At 36.5% G+C, this 17811-nt stretch overlaps 4 protein-coding genes and 1 long non-coding RNA gene across 5 annotated transcripts; all 5 read left to right on the top strand.

The window, feature by feature from the left end:
• The first annotated feature begins 117 nt into the window (after positions 1 to 117).
• LOC124447710 lies at positions 118 to 2185 on the top strand. Its single transcript, XR_006948807.1, has 3 exons — positions 118 to 392; positions 480 to 1015; positions 1605 to 2185. It is a non-coding gene; the product is annotated as an uncharacterized LOC124447710 (long non-coding RNA).
• Positions 2186 to 3921: 1736 nt separating this feature from the next.
• Positions 3922 to 11492, top strand: LOC124447684. Its single transcript, XM_046998654.1, has 3 exons — positions 3922 to 4112; positions 8942 to 11086; positions 11422 to 11492. Exon 2 carries the CDS (start codon positions 9104 to 9106, stop codon positions 11063 to 11065), a length of 1962 nt encoding a protein of 653 aa, XP_046854610.1. The 5' UTR covers positions 3922 to 4112; positions 8942 to 9103; the 3' UTR covers positions 11066 to 11086; positions 11422 to 11492.
• On the top strand, positions 6563 to 7704 carry LOC124449302. The gene is made up of 3 exons (XM_047000235.1): positions 6563 to 7047; positions 7165 to 7463; positions 7589 to 7704. The coding sequence occupies exons 1-3, from the start codon at positions 6563 to 6565 to the stop codon at positions 7702 to 7704; spliced, it is 900 nt and encodes a 299-aa protein (XP_046856191.1).
• A 77-nt stretch (positions 11493 to 11569) lies between the features above and the next one.
• LOC124449301 lies at positions 11570 to 15585 on the top strand. Its single transcript, XM_047000234.1, has 13 exons — positions 11570 to 11916; positions 11990 to 12154; positions 12271 to 12401; positions 12467 to 12524; positions 12635 to 12675; positions 12759 to 12842; positions 12911 to 12947; positions 13007 to 13408; positions 13483 to 13757; positions 13901 to 14174; positions 14666 to 14748; positions 15099 to 15275; positions 15556 to 15585. Exons 2-13 carry the CDS (start codon positions 12130 to 12132, stop codon positions 15583 to 15585), a joined length of 1617 nt encoding a protein of 538 aa, XP_046856190.1. The 5' UTR covers positions 11570 to 11916; positions 11990 to 12129.
• Positions 14773 to 17802, top strand: LOC124449299 (stimulated by retinoic acid gene 6 protein-like). The gene is made up of 12 exons (XM_047000233.1): positions 14773 to 14801; positions 15099 to 15275; positions 15351 to 15844; positions 16121 to 16271; positions 16393 to 16444; positions 16511 to 16596; positions 16690 to 16811; positions 16894 to 17014; positions 17202 to 17250; positions 17340 to 17465; positions 17541 to 17617; positions 17703 to 17802. Exons 4-12 carry the CDS (start codon positions 16150 to 16152, stop codon positions 17800 to 17802), a joined length of 855 nt encoding a protein of 284 aa, XP_046856189.1. The 5' UTR covers positions 14773 to 14801; positions 15099 to 15275; positions 15351 to 15844; positions 16121 to 16149.
• Positions 17803 to 17811: the final 9 nt, after the last annotated feature.

Raw genomic sequence — 17811 nt, 5'->3', positions numbered from 1 at the left:
CATCTTCCCTAATTTGGCATGATCACAAGAGTTGCATCTCTAATCATTTTGCAGAGTTTTACTATATAATATATAATAATAGTACTTCATCTCATGGCAGAATACTTTATGTAATGCTTAAGAATATTAAATATTCTAGAAAATAACAGTCTCTGAAATTAACATATCATTGTTGCAGAACATACCAGCTACTGCTATCTTTTTCCAGGCACCTTCATCAAAATATGGTTTCATAATATGGTTAACATAACCAAGTGCCTCTGCTGGTGGATGGTCATCGTCCAGTTGAATGTCTCTTGCAGTTAACAGCTTCTTGGATGAAAAAGCATTTTCAATATTTTCTTGTGACACACCAAAACCTTCCAGTTGTTCTCTGATTGAATCTGAAATTGGTGAGCATATTTTATTATACTACTATTGTTTCTCACCTTCTGTTACCCTTGTAAATAATGTGGCAATTTCCTCTTTGTTTGGTTTAGCAAATGGAACTTTACATGTCCTTTTTCTTTTCTTTGTTGACTTGAACTTACGTTGTGGTGTGACGTGTTTATTTGCTGGTAATCTGGTGACCAACTTCAAGGGTAATTGACATCTTTTTTCTTTCACAGCAATGAATAAGTTTTTGGCTGCTGTTATCTTATTATTGAGAATTTTTATTGCTTCGTTGTCTTCACATTCATCAAGTAGTATGGTAAGATCCAAAAGTTGTCGCTTAACTGCTTCCTTTAGTGTGGTTTTGTCTTTTTCTTTCTGTGTGTTGTTGCTCATAACTTGTGATGCAAGCTCCTGTACTTCAGATTCTTTGTAATTTAGTTGAATGCTGACTTCATTTATTTTGCCATTGTCAAGTTCTTTTTGTGACAAGAAGTTATTCAAAAGATGTATATGTTTGCAAATTGTGCTATTTATAAGGCTATCAGGACAATCACAAACATATTGATGGATGCAAATATCACATTCAGCACATATGCCAGGTTTACAACATTGTCTCAGATCCAACATCCAAGTACAATCGGTAAGTATGCGCTGTAATGTGTGGGATTGCTTAGGTATATTGATGGAATATTCTTTGTGGTTGGCTTAGAAAATGATAGCATGCTCTTGAAAAAGGCATAGTTATAGCTTGATATAGCCATCATAATCATTGCAACCATGCCACAAACATTGCTACATGTTTGGAATGGATATGCTTTTGAACAATTGTCTGTGCACTTGTGTCCTCGTCTAACCCGGCATCTGCTATCAGGATCATGTGTCATTGTTACTGAGTAGTTGGCTATGCTGTCGCAAATATTATGTGCCTTGATGAATTTATCTAAAATGTCTAGAAGAGTGTTCGGAAATTGCCAGCCTAATGAATCCCCATATGTAATGTTTTGTCATTAGTGTCTGGCAAATGTAATGTTTTTGTCATAGCAAAGTACCCAATGGTTTCCAAGGTGCAAATCATCTCCAAGGAATGTGTTGCCATTGCTTTTTTTACCAACATTTGTGGCAAAGCAGAATTTTGAAATGAATTCATATTTAGCATGGTGTTGGGCTGTTGTGGGTGGTTTTGTTCCATTGAGGTACACGTAATATGTATCTGTTTTCTTTTGGTTTAGGTTTATTGTCAACCAGCGTATGTGGTCACTTGACACCCATCTGTCAACACATAACCTGGACATCTCATTGGATGACAATCCTCGTTCTTTCATAATTTCACTATATGGGGTTCTGTACAAAAGCTTCTGAAAGGCTGTAATTGAAGCAGCTGATGGATGTTCTACCACCGTGTCTGGTTTGTTCAATGGTTGGGAAAACCAGGCAATTTCCTCTTCGACTTCTACTTGTATGCTTTTTAAGGTGTGAAATTTCTGAAGATTCGTGATGCAATTGATATCTAACCTTCCTTGTGATGTGTTGATACATGCTACTTTGCTTGTACTTGATGCCTCAACTATTTTTCTCCATTGTTGCAACTGGTCCATACTTGGCATAGATGTTACATGGCAAGGATCAACAACTGAATCATCATCTGTACTGCAATTTACACCTTTGGTAAACCATTTCTCAATCTTTGGCAACAAAGACTCAAAAGCCTGACCTCTAGTTAGCTTGCTCAGTACGGGCTCTATCTTTTTTGAAGCTTTTTTGAGATACAAAACCTCCAAATAAATTATGTACATATAACTAACAAAACTAATTTCCATTTCTATATTATGAATTTTCAATGCAAGACTTTAATCCTATATCATGTCAGGGCCTATATTCATGTTGCCTTGCACCCCCATCCCCATTGCACTGCAAGGGTCTGAAATAAATAACCTAAATAGCTGTATAAAATTTGCGAGTAGTAGAAGCTAGGCCTTTTGCGGCGCATCAAGTCGTGTCTCCCACTAAGCCCTAGGATAACTTTCTTTAATTCTTTCGTTCTGCCCCTTTTTGACTACGGCGATATAATATGGGGAGACCGGGGCAACACTACACTTATGACAGAGCTACAGATCCTTCACAATAAGGCTGCGCGAATCATTTTAGATCTTCCCCCTACTGCTTCCGCGAGCGATGCACTTTCAAGGCTCCATTGGAAACCTCTAGAAAGGCGGAGAGCCGAGCATCGTGCTATTTTCATGTTTAAGGTAGTTAATAACCTTTTTATGCACACTTTTCACTGCTGTTTTAACAGTAACTATCATAACTATGATACACGATCAAAGCGAAATATCCGCAAATCATTCGCACACAGAAGATGGGGGCACTGGATAACAATAAATTTTGCAGCGGACGCTTGGAATGCCTTACCCCTTTCCATAAGAGATGTGCCCACCTTAAGCCAATTTAAGCGTGGTATCAAGAAAGCACTATTTTAATTAGTTTCGTTTTTAGCATGTTAATTTTCAAATGATGTATGTTTTATCTTCATATTTTCGAATTGTATTCTTTTTCTTTTTATTTTTAAATAGTTATATCAGATTTAGTTACTTTTAGAGGACCCCTCTGTAAACCACTTTTTAGTGATGTTGGCATCCTCAATAAAGATTAGCTATTATTATAATGCAGTGGAAGTTCCGGGGTAAGTCAGAATACGTTTATGTTTAGTAGCTTATTATAAATTTAAAATACTATAATAACAACACTGCTGATATTGTTATAATTATTACCAATTATTTCAAAATATTGCCAATACGGCAGTTGTCAAGTAGTTTCATGTATTCTGACTTACTCTGCAGCGAAAGTAGTGTTTGCAATTCAGTTAATGTATGTGCATATGCTTAGTGTGATGAAGCAATTAAACTTGCAATACCTTCGTATTGTTATTCCACATACCGCTTTTTACGAATAATAAAGAACTTAAAACGTTAAGATATTTAGCTTTATTATAGGGCAATACAATGGAAGGAGAACAAGAAAGTTGACAATGCGCATACGATGATGTTTTTTTACAAAAAAGTTAAAGTGGGTAAAATCGTATTTCGCGGCAAGACGACAAAACAATTCGCGCGCGTAACGATGGTGACATCGTTTATCTATTCAGTTCACATTTCACGTGACAAATTACAATATGGCTTCTGTGCTCCGATCTCTCGATTTAGCTGCAAGTTTTGCCCGGTTCCCGCGCCAGCTTGGATTTATCATGAATGTCACGCTGCCGTCTTAATAAGTCTTATATTGCGTCACACTCGTCAGCAATCTAGTCCTACTATATCTATGGTCATAACGTGAACTTTCTGCACAAAGTTTATTTTGTTTAATAATATTATTTTTCTTAAGTGTCTCTGCGGGCCGGATTGAGAGGCCCAACGGGCCGCATCTGGCCTGCGGGCTGTAGTTTGGAGACCCTGCTGTAGGGAATAGCCAATCATACTTTTACACGCACGGTTAAAGAAAGCTTAAAAACAATATGACATCTTTGTACTCACAAACGGTGTAAAAAACACCGGTAAAAGAGACTCACAAACGGTATAAAAAACGTCTTTGTTAATCGATAAATATAATTGATAAAAAGCGAAATATCGTTTTAGTTTATTATCCTACTCTTGGACATAATATTAGAAAACAATACAACGCTGAAGACGTCCAATAGAAACCTTATTACAAGACTTGATCATTTTGATGTTTTGGATTATCTGGTGAGTACAACAGCTAATATTTTGCATCCATTTTGATTTCTAACCGTATATTAATATTATCATAAAACGGAAAAGTAGGGTCCTGTTTGTGATTCTATTTAACATGAAAATTTCACCCTTGTTCATGTAGTTTAATTCAGGATGTATTTCGCACATCGCGCATCTTCATATTCAAGCTGCATTTAGAAATCCTATATACGAGTATATTGTCAAAATATCTTTGACAGAAGTAAATGTATATATCTATCTAAGATATTTTTACAAAGAACATGGTTATAAATGTTCATTTTAGTTTACAGTGATTAACGATTGTGTTTACACTAGCCGTCCACCCCTAATTTGAATTTCAAATTTTGATTATTGCCACATACTATGCTTTTAAAGACGCAAAATATTGATCAAAATTCTAAATAAGAATTTTGGGCATTTCTGGATTAAATTATTGCATTACTTGACAAAGTTGATAAAATACTAGTTTGGATTGGTTTTGTCGGGACTGACGGACATACCGTAGTAAATATGATTGACATTTATTGGGAGGGACTTAGAAGTGTTTTGTTTTTTATGATAGTGAAATAGTGATGTACTATTGGGTGTAGATAAAAAGCGGACGCGGACGGCGGACGCAAAACGCGCAAATATATAAAAACGCACAAAATATATCCTGAAAGATAAAGCTCGTACAAACAGACGTTCGTACAATCATTAAAAACAGAGCTGCACGAAACTGTTTCCACTGTTTGCCTATACCTATGTCTCATAAAAGCATCATTTAGTTTCGTTTTTATTTTAGCTTTTTCAATGTTTATTTTTCGACGTAGAATAAGAGTATTTTACGAACGGACTAAAAGCATTTTATTTGCGCGTTTTGCGTCCACCGTCCGCGTCCGCTTATACGATTCTTCTTTAGTATCTGTACTATCCCGCTTCGAAGTCGGAAACGCGAGAATTTTCCCAGCTGAATGCCAAATTACCAAAGTTAGTTATATCGAAGTTTGAGGGTTACTTTGTGGATTGGCTCAGGTTATGGGGACAGTTTTCTGAGGCCATTGACAAAGGCTCCATTGCCGCAATAACTAAGTTTACGTATTTGTTAGAATTGTTGAGTCCAAAGGTTAAAATATGCGTTGAGTCACTCCCTTTTTCAGCCGAAGGCTACAACCGAGCTAAATCCATACTTCAGGATAAATACGGCAAAGAGTCTGAAATTGTAAAATGCTATGTCAAGGAAATCCTCGAACTGCCGCACATTTCAGGCAACAATCCGCGTAAAACTGCAGATTTTAGCGAAAAACTTACATATTGCGTGCGAGCTTTAGAAACCTTAAAGAAGCTTGATGAGATAAACGAAAACGTGTCCATGACCTTAGAAAAATTATCAGGGATAAGGGGAGATTTAGTCCGTACCGACCCAGATTGGGAGTCTTGGAGTTTTGGTCAGCTTTCTGAAGCTTTGCGATAGTGGGTAAAACAAGACGATAAACACGCAAGTGACAGTAAAGCATTAATGACCGACGGCGTGCATGTCGAGGGTATATTTCCTGTTGTTGTAGTTCAAGTGAACAATGTTAAGTGTAGGGCGTTGATTGATTCCGGTGCTGGAAGCTCATACGCCTCAGCAAAGCTAATTGATGCACTTCAAACAAAACCTAGCGATATTAAACACCAGCGTGTTGACATGCTCATGACATCACGAACTAAACGTATCGAAATTCATCGCGCGACGATTAGTGCACTAGACGGCTCTCACGTGATGAGGGTAAAGTTGAACAAAGTAGATCGCCCAGAACTATTAACTACTAGTAACCCCCAATATGAAAAACTCGTGAGAGAATACAAACATTTAAATTCGGTAAAAATGGACGATGTCGAATCGAAGGCTAGGTTACCAATACATCTCGTGCTTGGAAGCGGCGAGTATGCTCGCATAAAAACCAGGACAAAACCGTTGGTTGGTAACGAAGGGGACCCAATAGCAGAGCTGACAAAGTTGGGATGGATCATCATGAGCCCTGGCGTTGAAGTTGATCAGAACATGATGCTACTAACGACAATCACAAACTCGCAAAATGACCTTGAACGATTGTGCAGGCTGGATGTACTCGGTTTAGAAGACACGCCGGAGAAGAACCCTCTTCTCGTCTATAACCAATTTAGAGAAGACCTGTCTCGTGATGACGAGGGCTGGTACGAGACCGGTCTGCCTTGGAAGACATACCACCCGGAACTTCCATCATATGAGCGAGGAAGTCTGCGACGACTGAATAGTTTGATGAAACGTTTAAAGCGCAGTGGAATTAAACCTTCAACCAAGGTGCAATGGAATATTAGAGTGTCGCGGTAGAATAAAGGGGGAGTATCCCACATTCCTACCGAAAAAATCCACATTTACGAGGAGAATTGTGGAACAAGCACATTTAACAACGCTCCATGGGGGAGTCTCAGCAAACATGGCCGAAGTGCGAGAGCGATATTGGAAACTGCGTCGACTAGTGAAGCAAGTGAAGTCCAAATGCTATGGTTGCGTAAAGTTTCGAGCACAGTCATTCCAAAACCCACCGGAAGGAAGATTGCCAACTACAAGAACCCAAGGGTCAACTCCATTTCAAGTGCTAGGAGTCGATTTTGCTGGCCCTCTTCGATACATGGGGAAAGGAAAAATGGAAAGAAAGACATACCTTGTTCTTTACGCGTGCAGTCTAACCCGAGCAGTGCACATGGAGTTGTTGATATCACTGAAAGTTGCAGAGTTCGTCCCGAGCCTGAAGAGATTAATTGCAAAAAGAGGAAGACCGGAAATAATATATTCGGACAACGCTACTACATTTAAGGCTGCAGAAAAGTGGCTTAGATTAGCCCAGAAAGATGAAAAGCTCAACTTGTTTCTTACGAAACGAAAGATAGAATGGAGGTTTAACTTAAGTCGAGCTCCTTGGTGGGGACAATTTGAGCGTAGCTTCTATAAGAGCGTTGGAAATGGTAGATTGACATGAGAGGAGCTGTCTGAAATCATCTTGGACGTTGAGGTAGCACCTAACAATCGCCCATTAAGCTACGTAGAGGACGAAATTGAGCAACCAGTGCTCACTCCCAACAAGCTGCTGCACATAAACCCAAATGATCTTCCTGAAGTCAAACCTCATCAACAAGAATCGACCGATCTACGGAAAAGAGCTAAACAGCTGAGGAAATACAAAGATCAGATGTGGCGACGATGGACACGAGAGTACATCAGAGGATTGAGAGAGCGCCACAAACAAAGGAATGGTGGAAAGCAATCAGATTATCCAAACCATGGGGATGTGGTAACAATTGAAAGTGAAGAAAAGAACCGGAATATGTGGAAGGTAGGTATTGTGGAAGACCTGATCCGTGGACGGGACGGAGTTGTACGGGGAGTAAGGTAGAGAACAGCGAAGGAAGACTCGAGCGGGCTGTGCAGCAACTCTACCCTCTAGAGTTATCGTGTGACTTAGATCCCAAAGGCGAATTGAATCCTGCAGCTCCTGAATTCCAACCGAAACCACGACGTGATGCAGCAGTTGCTGCAGAAGTAAGAATGCAACAACATGTGGAAACTGAAGAGTGGTGACATTTATAAAATTATATATAAACATTTGCATGCATAATAATCCTTTTTTGAACTTTAACGAAGTCAGTCCCTTCTGTTATATATTTTAAAATTAATATATAGGGGAGTGTGTCGGGACTGACGGACATACCGTAGTAAATATGATTGACATTTATTGGGAGGGACTTAGAAGTGTTTTGTTTTTTATGATAGTGAAATAGTGATGTACCATGACGATTATTCATTAGTATCTGTACTGTGATTAGAATAAGAGCAAACGTTCGTGCACGGTGACTGTATTCAAAACGGCAACTTGGGGGTTGCATGAGTACAATATATTTAGTTGAATAAACGTATATCTGTGAGTTGTCGAGGACTACGATCTAAAAGCGGAGGCAAATTCTCGACAGTTTACGGTGATCGTATATTGAAAATCATCAACATGAGAAAGTGTGAAAAAAATTTCTAGTAACAGCTGCTTATGTTTGTGATTACAATTTTTAATAAAGTTGTTTCCATCTTTTATATATGACTATACATGGCAATATTTTATCCTTAAGTTATGGATTTTTCTTTAGGCGATGTACTGTAGAAATGTTTGAGGCTCTTCAACGCCAAATTTTTAATCTTCTGAATATTTTGAACAAGACAGAGTCGTTATTGTTGTTTGTTTCTATGCGTCTTTGTCCCGTTTGAAATGGGTCTTATGAACATGAGAAAAATCTGTGGACTAGGAACAGTTGTTTATTTTTGTTTGTGCTTATATTTTACAGGAAAAATTACCCACTTTGTTTCCATATTTAGTTTTAAATGTATTATTATATAGTTATATACGACAGTATACTATCGTCTTAGAATGAATATTTTCTAGTGATGTGCAACTAATGTTTTAGGTTAGTTTTAAAAGTCGAATTTTTAATGTTCCGAGTCCGTAAAATAAGTCATTGTATAATTGACTTTTGAGTCCATCCATTCGTCCAACCATCTTCACTGGTTGTAGCAAAAACTACCGCTTACTTTATTAATTCTACAGCTTTTAGTTTTAGTGGGCTTGTTTTGTTTCACCTGCTCTCGTGGCTACGTAATGACAACCATTTTGAAAATGTTTAAATCTTCTCAGCTTCTTGGTTGAAAATATTCAAAATTTTGAATCTTATCAAAAGTGCAAGGTTGGAGATGAAAATATTTTTACGGAGATGAGATATACATATCTTTGATCAATTTGGAAAGTGCAACGCTCCTTCTATCTACTTTACAGGGCCATACTCTTCCTCGTATATTGGAAGGCATTCCACTAATTCTTTGTCAATTATTTATTATTGGCAAATTTTTGATCGTGCTGTTTAAAGAGAGAAAGAATTTTGGTAACCGACTTTTAAAAACTGGAATATCTAAAGTTAAAGAACGGCACTCTAAGGAAATGGATAATTTACTTGCAACAAAAAGCGCCATTGATGGTCTTGAAGAAAACCCAAACGACGTTATTCTAAACCTCACCAACCAAAGTCTTTCCCCCGAGCAGATTGAAGTTTTGAAACTTGGTCTCCGACATGGCTTTTTTACACGACCTAATGAACTTGAAATGCTGTCAGTTGCAGAAGATATTTGGGATCAGATTGCCACACTGAACCAATTCAAAGATGGAAACTATGTTGGAGATAAGTTAAAAAACTCACTACGCTCCTTTACGTATAATTACTTAGATTTAGATTTAGAGCAATTCCATATTGATAGTAAACGTATTTGTATACTCAAGGAACTCAATAGTGATTACGCCATTCTGAAGCCTGACAAAGGCAATGGAGTTGTCTTGTTAAACCACTCTGATTATGTCAACTCTCTTAATTCTCTGTTCGAAAATCCCTCTAAATTTAAGCGTATTCCAAGCGACCTTACTTCTAATAGACTCTCCACTCTACAGTCCTATCTATGCACACTTCTAAAACGGGGTGAGATCAATGAAACCGAACATACTTTCTTACGACCTAAGCACGCGCACTTTGCCAGAGTACATGGATCACCTGAAACGCACAAACAATTTGACACATTACCTAAGTTACGACCAATAATTGACACCACAAACACACCACACTACAACGTAGGCAAATTCATTGCAAACCTTTTGAATCCACTCACCCTAAATAAATTTTCATTACAAGACTCTTTCGATGCTGCTGATGCTATTAAATCTATACCTCAAGATCTATTTTCCCAAGGTTATAAGTTTGTCTCTTTTAATGTTGAATCTCTTTTCACCAACGTGCCTTTGCGTAAAACCATCAACATTGTACTAGATCGCATTTACAAACAAAATATTATTAATACCACACTCCGAGAATCAACACTCAAAAAACTCATTATTGATTCATGCACCAAAACTATATTTTCTTGCAACGGTATTCTTTATGAACAACTTGATGGCGTTTCCATGGGGTCTTCTCTCGGTCCCGTCTTAGCTAATATAGTTCTCACTGAATTTGAAAACATCATTGTCACTGATTTGATCAACTCAGGTGTCCTTAAGTTTTACCGACGTTATGTTGATGATACTCTTGTTCTTATGCGACATTCTGACATTTCTGATGTTCGTGCCAAATTTAATAGTTTTGATCAAAATCTTGAATTTACTTATGATGATTCTTCTGACTCACATGTCCACTTTCTAGACCTCAAAATAACCAATAATGATATTGATATTTTTCGTGAAACAACTCATACTGGCCAATATACACATTTTTCAAGTTTTGAACCTTTGAACACCAAACTCAAAACCAAAATCATAGCTAGAACTAACCCCCCTAAACAAAATACTGAGAATGACCTTCGTAAAGTTTTCATTACAATACCATATCTAGGCATACAGGGTGAACGTTTGGTTGACAATCTTCTTTGTGAAATTCGCCGTAGCTTAAAAATTCCCATCGAACTCATAGTTGAATATCAAACAAAAAAGACATCAACTTTCTATCCCAAAAAGGACAAAATTCCTGAACTCTCTAAAGCCAATGTTGTATATGAATTTAAATGTCCAGGTTGTGGTCATACATACATAGGCAAAACTGAACGAATCCTACACACAAGACTAACCGAACATGCCACTAATTACAATAATCCTAGTGCTATCTCAAAACATTTACTCATTTGTCCAGAGGCCAACTACATCTCACAGCTTTTCTCACTTCCTGACGTTGACTCTGACCACGATCTCACACGCGTGCCACTTAAATCTTGTAATTTGATTCCAAGTAACACCAAAATCTTATATCACTGTAATAATGATAATCCTAATCAACTTCTCATCTTAGAATCGCTTTTGATAAAACGCAATATGCCACAACTTAACAGTGGTCTCAAAGGTTGTAAGAAATTATCTCTATTTTAAATGTAAATATACTGACTGATTGTTTAGTCCAGGGGTCTCCAAACTTTACAGCCAGAGGGCCGCATGAACTTTCATCCAGCTTGTTGAGGGCCGACGAATCGTATACCGCTGGTCAAAGAGCGAATATTTTAATAAAACGAAGTATATAACACAAGCTTCATTAGTTAAGAAAATATTTATTCAAAATTTAAAGGTTAAATTTCAACCAAGTGTAATATCATAACAAAATTACAATTAGTCTGTTCAGTTTTCTCAATGTGAATGGTGAAATTGGCTTTCTAAAGTGTCTCTGCGGGCCGGATTGAGAGGCCCAACGGGCCGCATCTGGCCCGCGGGCCGTAGTTTGGAGACCCCTGGTTTAGTCTTATAGTTCTCTAATTACATAACTGTCATTTTCGCTTGTAAATAATTATATAAAAGTTTCGCAGCCTGCATTGTAAACTATTAGTCTGATGATGTACAAGCAGATTGAGTGCCGAAATGGTCGAGATCGCCATTGATATGATGGCAAAATATACCTTCTCCTCCGAGCTCTCCGGCTTCCCCCCGGCTAAATAATATAAATACGGTGTTGACTGATGATAACAAATCAAATCAAACGGAAAATTTGGAAAGACAGCAGAACATTTATCATGCGGGCTCATCGTTTTGTTCTAAAGATAGTACAAGTTGTTTGTATCAGGGCTGGGCCGAGCTCTTTATTCGACGGCCAAGTGGAAATACGTCCTGGGTACTAAGGCTGCAGAATCGTCCAACATCTAGCGACATTTTTGTCGGCGGAGGTTCGCGATCTCAGGTTGAGTTGACGTCACCGGAGATTTACGATAGTTTGATTCCGAAAGAATTTTTTGGTGAGGAAGAAATTTTATGGAAAAGACGAGCGAAATAATTGTTTTAATTCAATGTGTTTTTTGTCTGATTCAGATGATTTGTGGGCAGAAGTGAGAGAAGAAAAATCAAAAGAAGTTTTAGCAAAAACCACAGGGTTACTCAGTAAAAGTGCTGACAGCGATACACTTATTGTAGATCTTGTAAAAGATCACGAAGTTCAAAATACGACCAAAATGAACGCTGAAGATGAAGTCGTTGGTAAAGAATCTTACGCTTGAATATTTATTCATCATAATATGATTGTGGTACAACGAGGGTTTCATTGGGACGATAAGGGACCTTTGTAACATTGATCACATAAAATATTTATTTAGATAAAAATACTGGAAGGAAAGTGTCCTTTAGCCAGGATGGAGGACCTGAGAATGATAATAACATTGGTTCTTTCGTTAAACGAACACGGTATCTTAGTCATAGTCCGAGGGATGGACCAAGTGCCTTCATGGTACGCATGCTCAGTAATGAATAATATTTTACTGTGCTACGATTGCAATTTTGATGTTTATATAGGGTCTTGATGGAGTCAAAGATTCTATCGATGACGCACTTCACGAAAATCCACCTGAAAGTATGTTCTCCCCTTCCATATCCTTTCAAATCTACCCTATTCTTTGCTTTTTCTAACTCTGCTTCTCTTCATCTCTTCTAAAACTCGTCTTTTCAATTTTTCATTTTTAGTGGAATGCGAAGATTTTTCCCAATCACCTGTATTTGAAAAGGTAGTCAACTTTTTTTTTCTATTTTTGATTCTCTCTTTTTATCTTTTTGTGTAAAAACTCCCATAAATGTTCATTTCTTTAAGCCCGTCGTTGGGAAATCTCCATTGGATGCAAGTCCCTTGAAGAAATTTCTTCAACAAGATAAGAAATATTTGAACGAAGATTCTGTATGTTCACGTGATGAGCTCGTGTCAAAGTAATGTCTTTTTTTGAATTCGTTTTTCAACAATTTCAGGACAGTGATAGCTTTGAGGAAACTCTCGTGAACTCAGGTAAGTGTTTATGCTAAAGGAAGGGAGAAAGGAAGGATTACATAAAATTTCTTTTTCAGATACGACGTCAAATCTTCAAGAAGACACTTTACAAAATAATTCTCCACTGATTTCAAGTAATTCTCACGATTTTGATAAAGATGAATCAACTTCTGTAGATGTTACAACTTCATCACCAACATCTTTTGTGGAAAGTGTTCTCAATACATCAAACTGCGAAGAAAATGAATCTACCAGGGGTTTTCACTCTCTGCCAAACTCCCCAACATCTCAAACTTCAGCTTGCAATGCATCACAGAATATGAAGGGAAGTTTTAGTCCATTGTTTGGCTTTACTGGAGATAAAATCCCTACAAGAAACTTTCACGTTAAGACGAACAAAAGCGCCACGGTTGACATTGGTATGTTAAATCGATCTTCGTCCTTTGTTGATGTCGAGGAAAGCATGAAAGGGAAACGAGGTTGGAAAAAAATTAAATAAATGTGTTTGCTTTCATTTTCATGATGTTAATTGAACGTTTTTGCTCATGTTTAGGTATATCAAAGCTTTTCGAAAATGACAATGGAAAAAAACAAACAGTTTTACTAAGACGACAGACTATGTCTGGTAGTCAACTGCCTAAGAAAAAATTAAATCGCAGAAGTTACGATGGATCATTTTCTGATACAGCGACGATGAATCACGAAAACAATGACGAAGATATGCCGATGACTTATGACGCAATGAGTCCAAACTTCATTTTCTTACAACTATATCATTTGTCGTGGTTTGGCAAGGATCACACTCCACATGCAATACCTGAACAAGAGGTCAGTTGGTGTTCGTCTTCGGCGGCTAGAGTGTTGCTTACAACCTTATTGTTACATGTACTTCTATTTTACGACTGATTACTCTTCCTTTCGTCTCATCATGGCCAGTAAATTATGTTTTTTTGATGATATTGTGTTTTTAGTTCTTCCATCGCGCTGTCAAGAATCTTGATCGTATCATGTCTTACGATACTCACAAGATTGCCGTCATTTATGTAGCTGAATATCAAGAAAATGACGAAGTAGCTATCCTTCGTAATCAATATGGGTCATCGAGATACATGGAGTTCCTTTCAGGTCTTGGAGAGCTAGTCAGACTTCGTGACTGCTCTGTTTGTGATGTTTATACTGGGGGACTGGAAAGGAATGGCGTTGATGGAGAATATGCATATTGTTGGAGGAGTGAGTTAGCTCAAGGTATGTCGGTCACGTGCTCAAGATATGTAGGTCACGTGCTCAAGATATGTAGGTCGCGTGATGAGTTTAATTGTTAAAGTTTAATGGGTAGGTAGAAATGTAACACCTTTCAGTATTATGTAATGTATGAAGGGTAGACAGGTGTTAGGAGAGGGTAAAGGAGTATAGGAAAGGATAAAGATGTGTTGTAGATGGTAAAGATTGGTAGGAGAGGGTAAAGAAGTGTAAGAGAGGGTAAAGATGTGTATGATAGGGTAAAGATGTGTACGAATGGGTAAAGATGTGTAGGAGAGGTAAAGTGTAAAGAGAGTAAAGATGTGGATAGGAAAGATGTGGATGGTAAAGAAGGAGAGGTAAAAGTGTAAGAGTAAAGATGTATGGAAAAATGGAATGAAAGATGTGTAGGAGGGTAACTAGAAGAGGAAGGAAGGAATGTTGGAAGGAAAGTGAACTCAGGCATTTGTAAAATATAACACAATGATCTTTGTTAGTGATGTTTCATATTGCAACGTTGATGAAACAAAGAAAAAGATCAAATTGTCATTCAAAGAAACTTCACATAGGAAATGATAATGTAACCATTGTTTATAATGATTCAAAACAGAATACAAGATGGGAGTCATAAAGGTAGAAATTTGTTGACGTTTTCTACTCATGTTGGTCGAAAGCGTGGGGAGTTATCATTCCTAGGGACAAAGGGTTGGAGTAAATATTTTTTACAGTGTATATTTATGTATAGTGGACTACCTGATTTCAAAATACACGTCATAATTTCTTTCTTTGTATTTTTTCGCCTGGCGAACTTTGTCTAATTATCAAACTTTTCCTCCCTTCAAACTTATCTGAGAATGTTGTTTCCTCCAGTCTCGCAAACGTGTGGATTATTTACGTTTTTTTGAATGTTTTCATGGATTGATTTTGTAGGGTCAGTTTAACTTTGTGGAAATTGTTATCAAACCGCTGGATAACCAAACCAACATCGTCTGTTTAAATATCAAAGATGAATTGAAAGAAATATTAATGAATTCTAACCTTACTCCGAGGATTATATCGGACAAGAATCTTGCAACATTGGTTCGCCATATGGCTTTACATGTAAACGTAAGTCTACATCATAACATAAACCCTCAGCATACTACTTCAAACTTCACAAATCTTTTCTTGTCTCGTTATAAGATGTCATCTGTCATTTATCAAAGTCAAAAAACACCAACTGATGCTTATTGTTGTAACAGACTACAACGTCTACGACAACTAAAAAGAATCAAGTCACGTATTCCTACTGCAGAAACTGAATCATTAATACACAAGAGAGAGACTTATAGTATTGTAGACTTTACAAAATATATTATTTAATTATATCCTATATTCCCTGTTGCAGAAACTGAATATAGTTCACCAGTGTGCGTGAAGATTTCATCGTTATAAATTCTCCTTACTTTGTCACAACATGGCAAATTTGACCTAAAATTTCCCCGACTTGTAAATTTTCACATTTATGCTTGTAATATAAACTTAACTCAAATATCAAATTTCTTGTTTGACCTATAATTTGAGTCTAGTAGACGTGCCCTCGTGTTTTGTTTCTTCTTCTGCGAATAAATTGGTTTCGTTTTGGAAATCATCTTTTGAAAATATTCCAACGCTTTGCAAGTTGATAAAGTATTGAGGTTCGTCTGGGTTGATTGACTCACTTCGCTCTTTTTTATATAAAATGGTTTTTTGATAAAATTGCGGTTAAATGACTTAAATTTACTGGAATATCTTTTACTGTTTGTGATTCTAATTTTCATTTCACCCTTTGTTAGTGTTTGTTGTTTGAAACATAAGCAACGATTTATTTTTGTTTATTCCAATTTAGAAATGAGCATCTTCGTCTTCAAATTTTTGTCTGCCAGATGCATTAAATTTACTAATCACTATCTTGATTATCTTTTGTTTAATAGAGTTCATCACGAAAAGTGCCGCGTTTGAAATGGCTTACATACTAACAATATGTTACAATTTATCAATGACTAACGCTAGTATCTTGACTAACGGTAGTATCTTGACTAACGGTAGTATCTTGAGTAATGAAAGTACGACGTCATCCACAAGGTAGAAATTATACATATGTTACAAAATGAACAGTTTTTCCAACGTTAAGTGCAACATAATCTATTACAAAGAGAACATGGTAAGTTCTTGGAAATTTTTTATATGATATTACTATTTTTAGTGAATCTTGTCTACCGGATGATAATTATCGTCATTGGTTCGTGATTCCTGCTGTAAGATTTCTGTGAAGATGAAATATGTTTGAATTCGCTTATTATATAAATGTATATTTTCCATAGGTTGCAATATTGACAATATTAGCATTTTTAAATCGTCGTAAGAGCTTTAAGACTGAAATGTTTAAAGGTCGTCCTGGTGTTGTGATGTAAGAAAAATATTATTGATAAATTAAAACTTATTTGTGGTTAAAATGATTGTTTGTTACTGTTTTGTTAACTGTCATATTGGTCTGTTGTAGTCCGATGGATTTTCTGGACAGAAATTGTAACACAATTGTAACTTTATTTGGAGCAATAACTGGTTCTATTTTGTTGCTTGTACTGAAAGTTTTTGATTCTCACGACAATCCTTGGGCTAAAGGTTGTTTTTTATTCGTCTTAAAATATATGCAATAATGAGGTTTATGTATTGTTGATTTCGTCCATAATTTTCTATCTTGCAGCCTTCCTGACCATTTTAGTTTGTATTGAGATTGCTTTTCTCTTTCATCCAATCTTTGGATGTTTGGCTTCACATTATCGTATTATTGGATCATTGTTAGGCTTTAGTTACAGTCTGTCGTTGTAAGTTTACAGTAATCTTGTTTATATTTTCTAAGCTCACTGATTGCCAGGTCTTCACTGGTTGGAGCAAAAGCTACGGCTTACTTTATTAATTGTACAGCTTTTAGTTTTTGTTCCTTTGTTTTGTGTCACCTGCTCTCGTGGCTACGTAATGACAACTATTTTGATAATGTTTAAATCTTTTCAGCTTCTTGGTTGAAAATATTCAAAATTTTGAATCTTATCAAAAGTGCAAGGTTGGTGATGAAAATGTTTTTACAGAGATGAGATATACATATCTTTGATCAATTTTGAAGATGCAACGCTTCTTCAATCTAATTTACAGGGCTATACTCTTCCTCGTATATTGGAAGACATTCCATTGTTTCTTTGTCAATTATTTATTATTGGCAAATTTTTGATCGTGCTGTTTAAAGAGAAAAAGAATTTTGGTCAACTATTCTATGATGAGGTATTTTAGAGCTTATATTATTAGAATGATTTATTTATAATGTTTTCATTGAGTATAATTTTAATACATTTACAGACCAAAGATACTTCTATCAATGTAAAACTTTCATTGCCATGGTTCAATGATTATGTCAAAAATATTTTTTATCCAAGGTAACGTCACTAGTCTTTTTGTCACAACATGGCGCATGTATATAACTTGTTGTAAAATTAAAGTCATTTTCTTTAATCTTTTCAGAAAAACACCTGACCATTCGAAAGTTTTATTATATTTAAGGAAGATCTACAATCCTCATAAATGTAGGAATGATTTTACTCAAGTCAAGAAAAACAATTAAATTCCCTTA

Source organism: Xenia sp. Carnegie-2017, unplaced genomic scaffold (assembly GCF_021976095.1).
Source record: "Xenia sp. Carnegie-2017 unplaced genomic scaffold, XeniaSp_v1 HiC_scaffold_23, whole genome shotgun sequence".
Taxonomy (NCBI): Eukaryota; Metazoa; Cnidaria; class Anthozoa; order Malacalcyonacea; family Xeniidae; genus Xenia; species Xenia sp. Carnegie-2017.
Note: the sequence above shows the minus strand (reverse complement) of the source record. Positions and strands in the feature narration are given on the sequence as shown.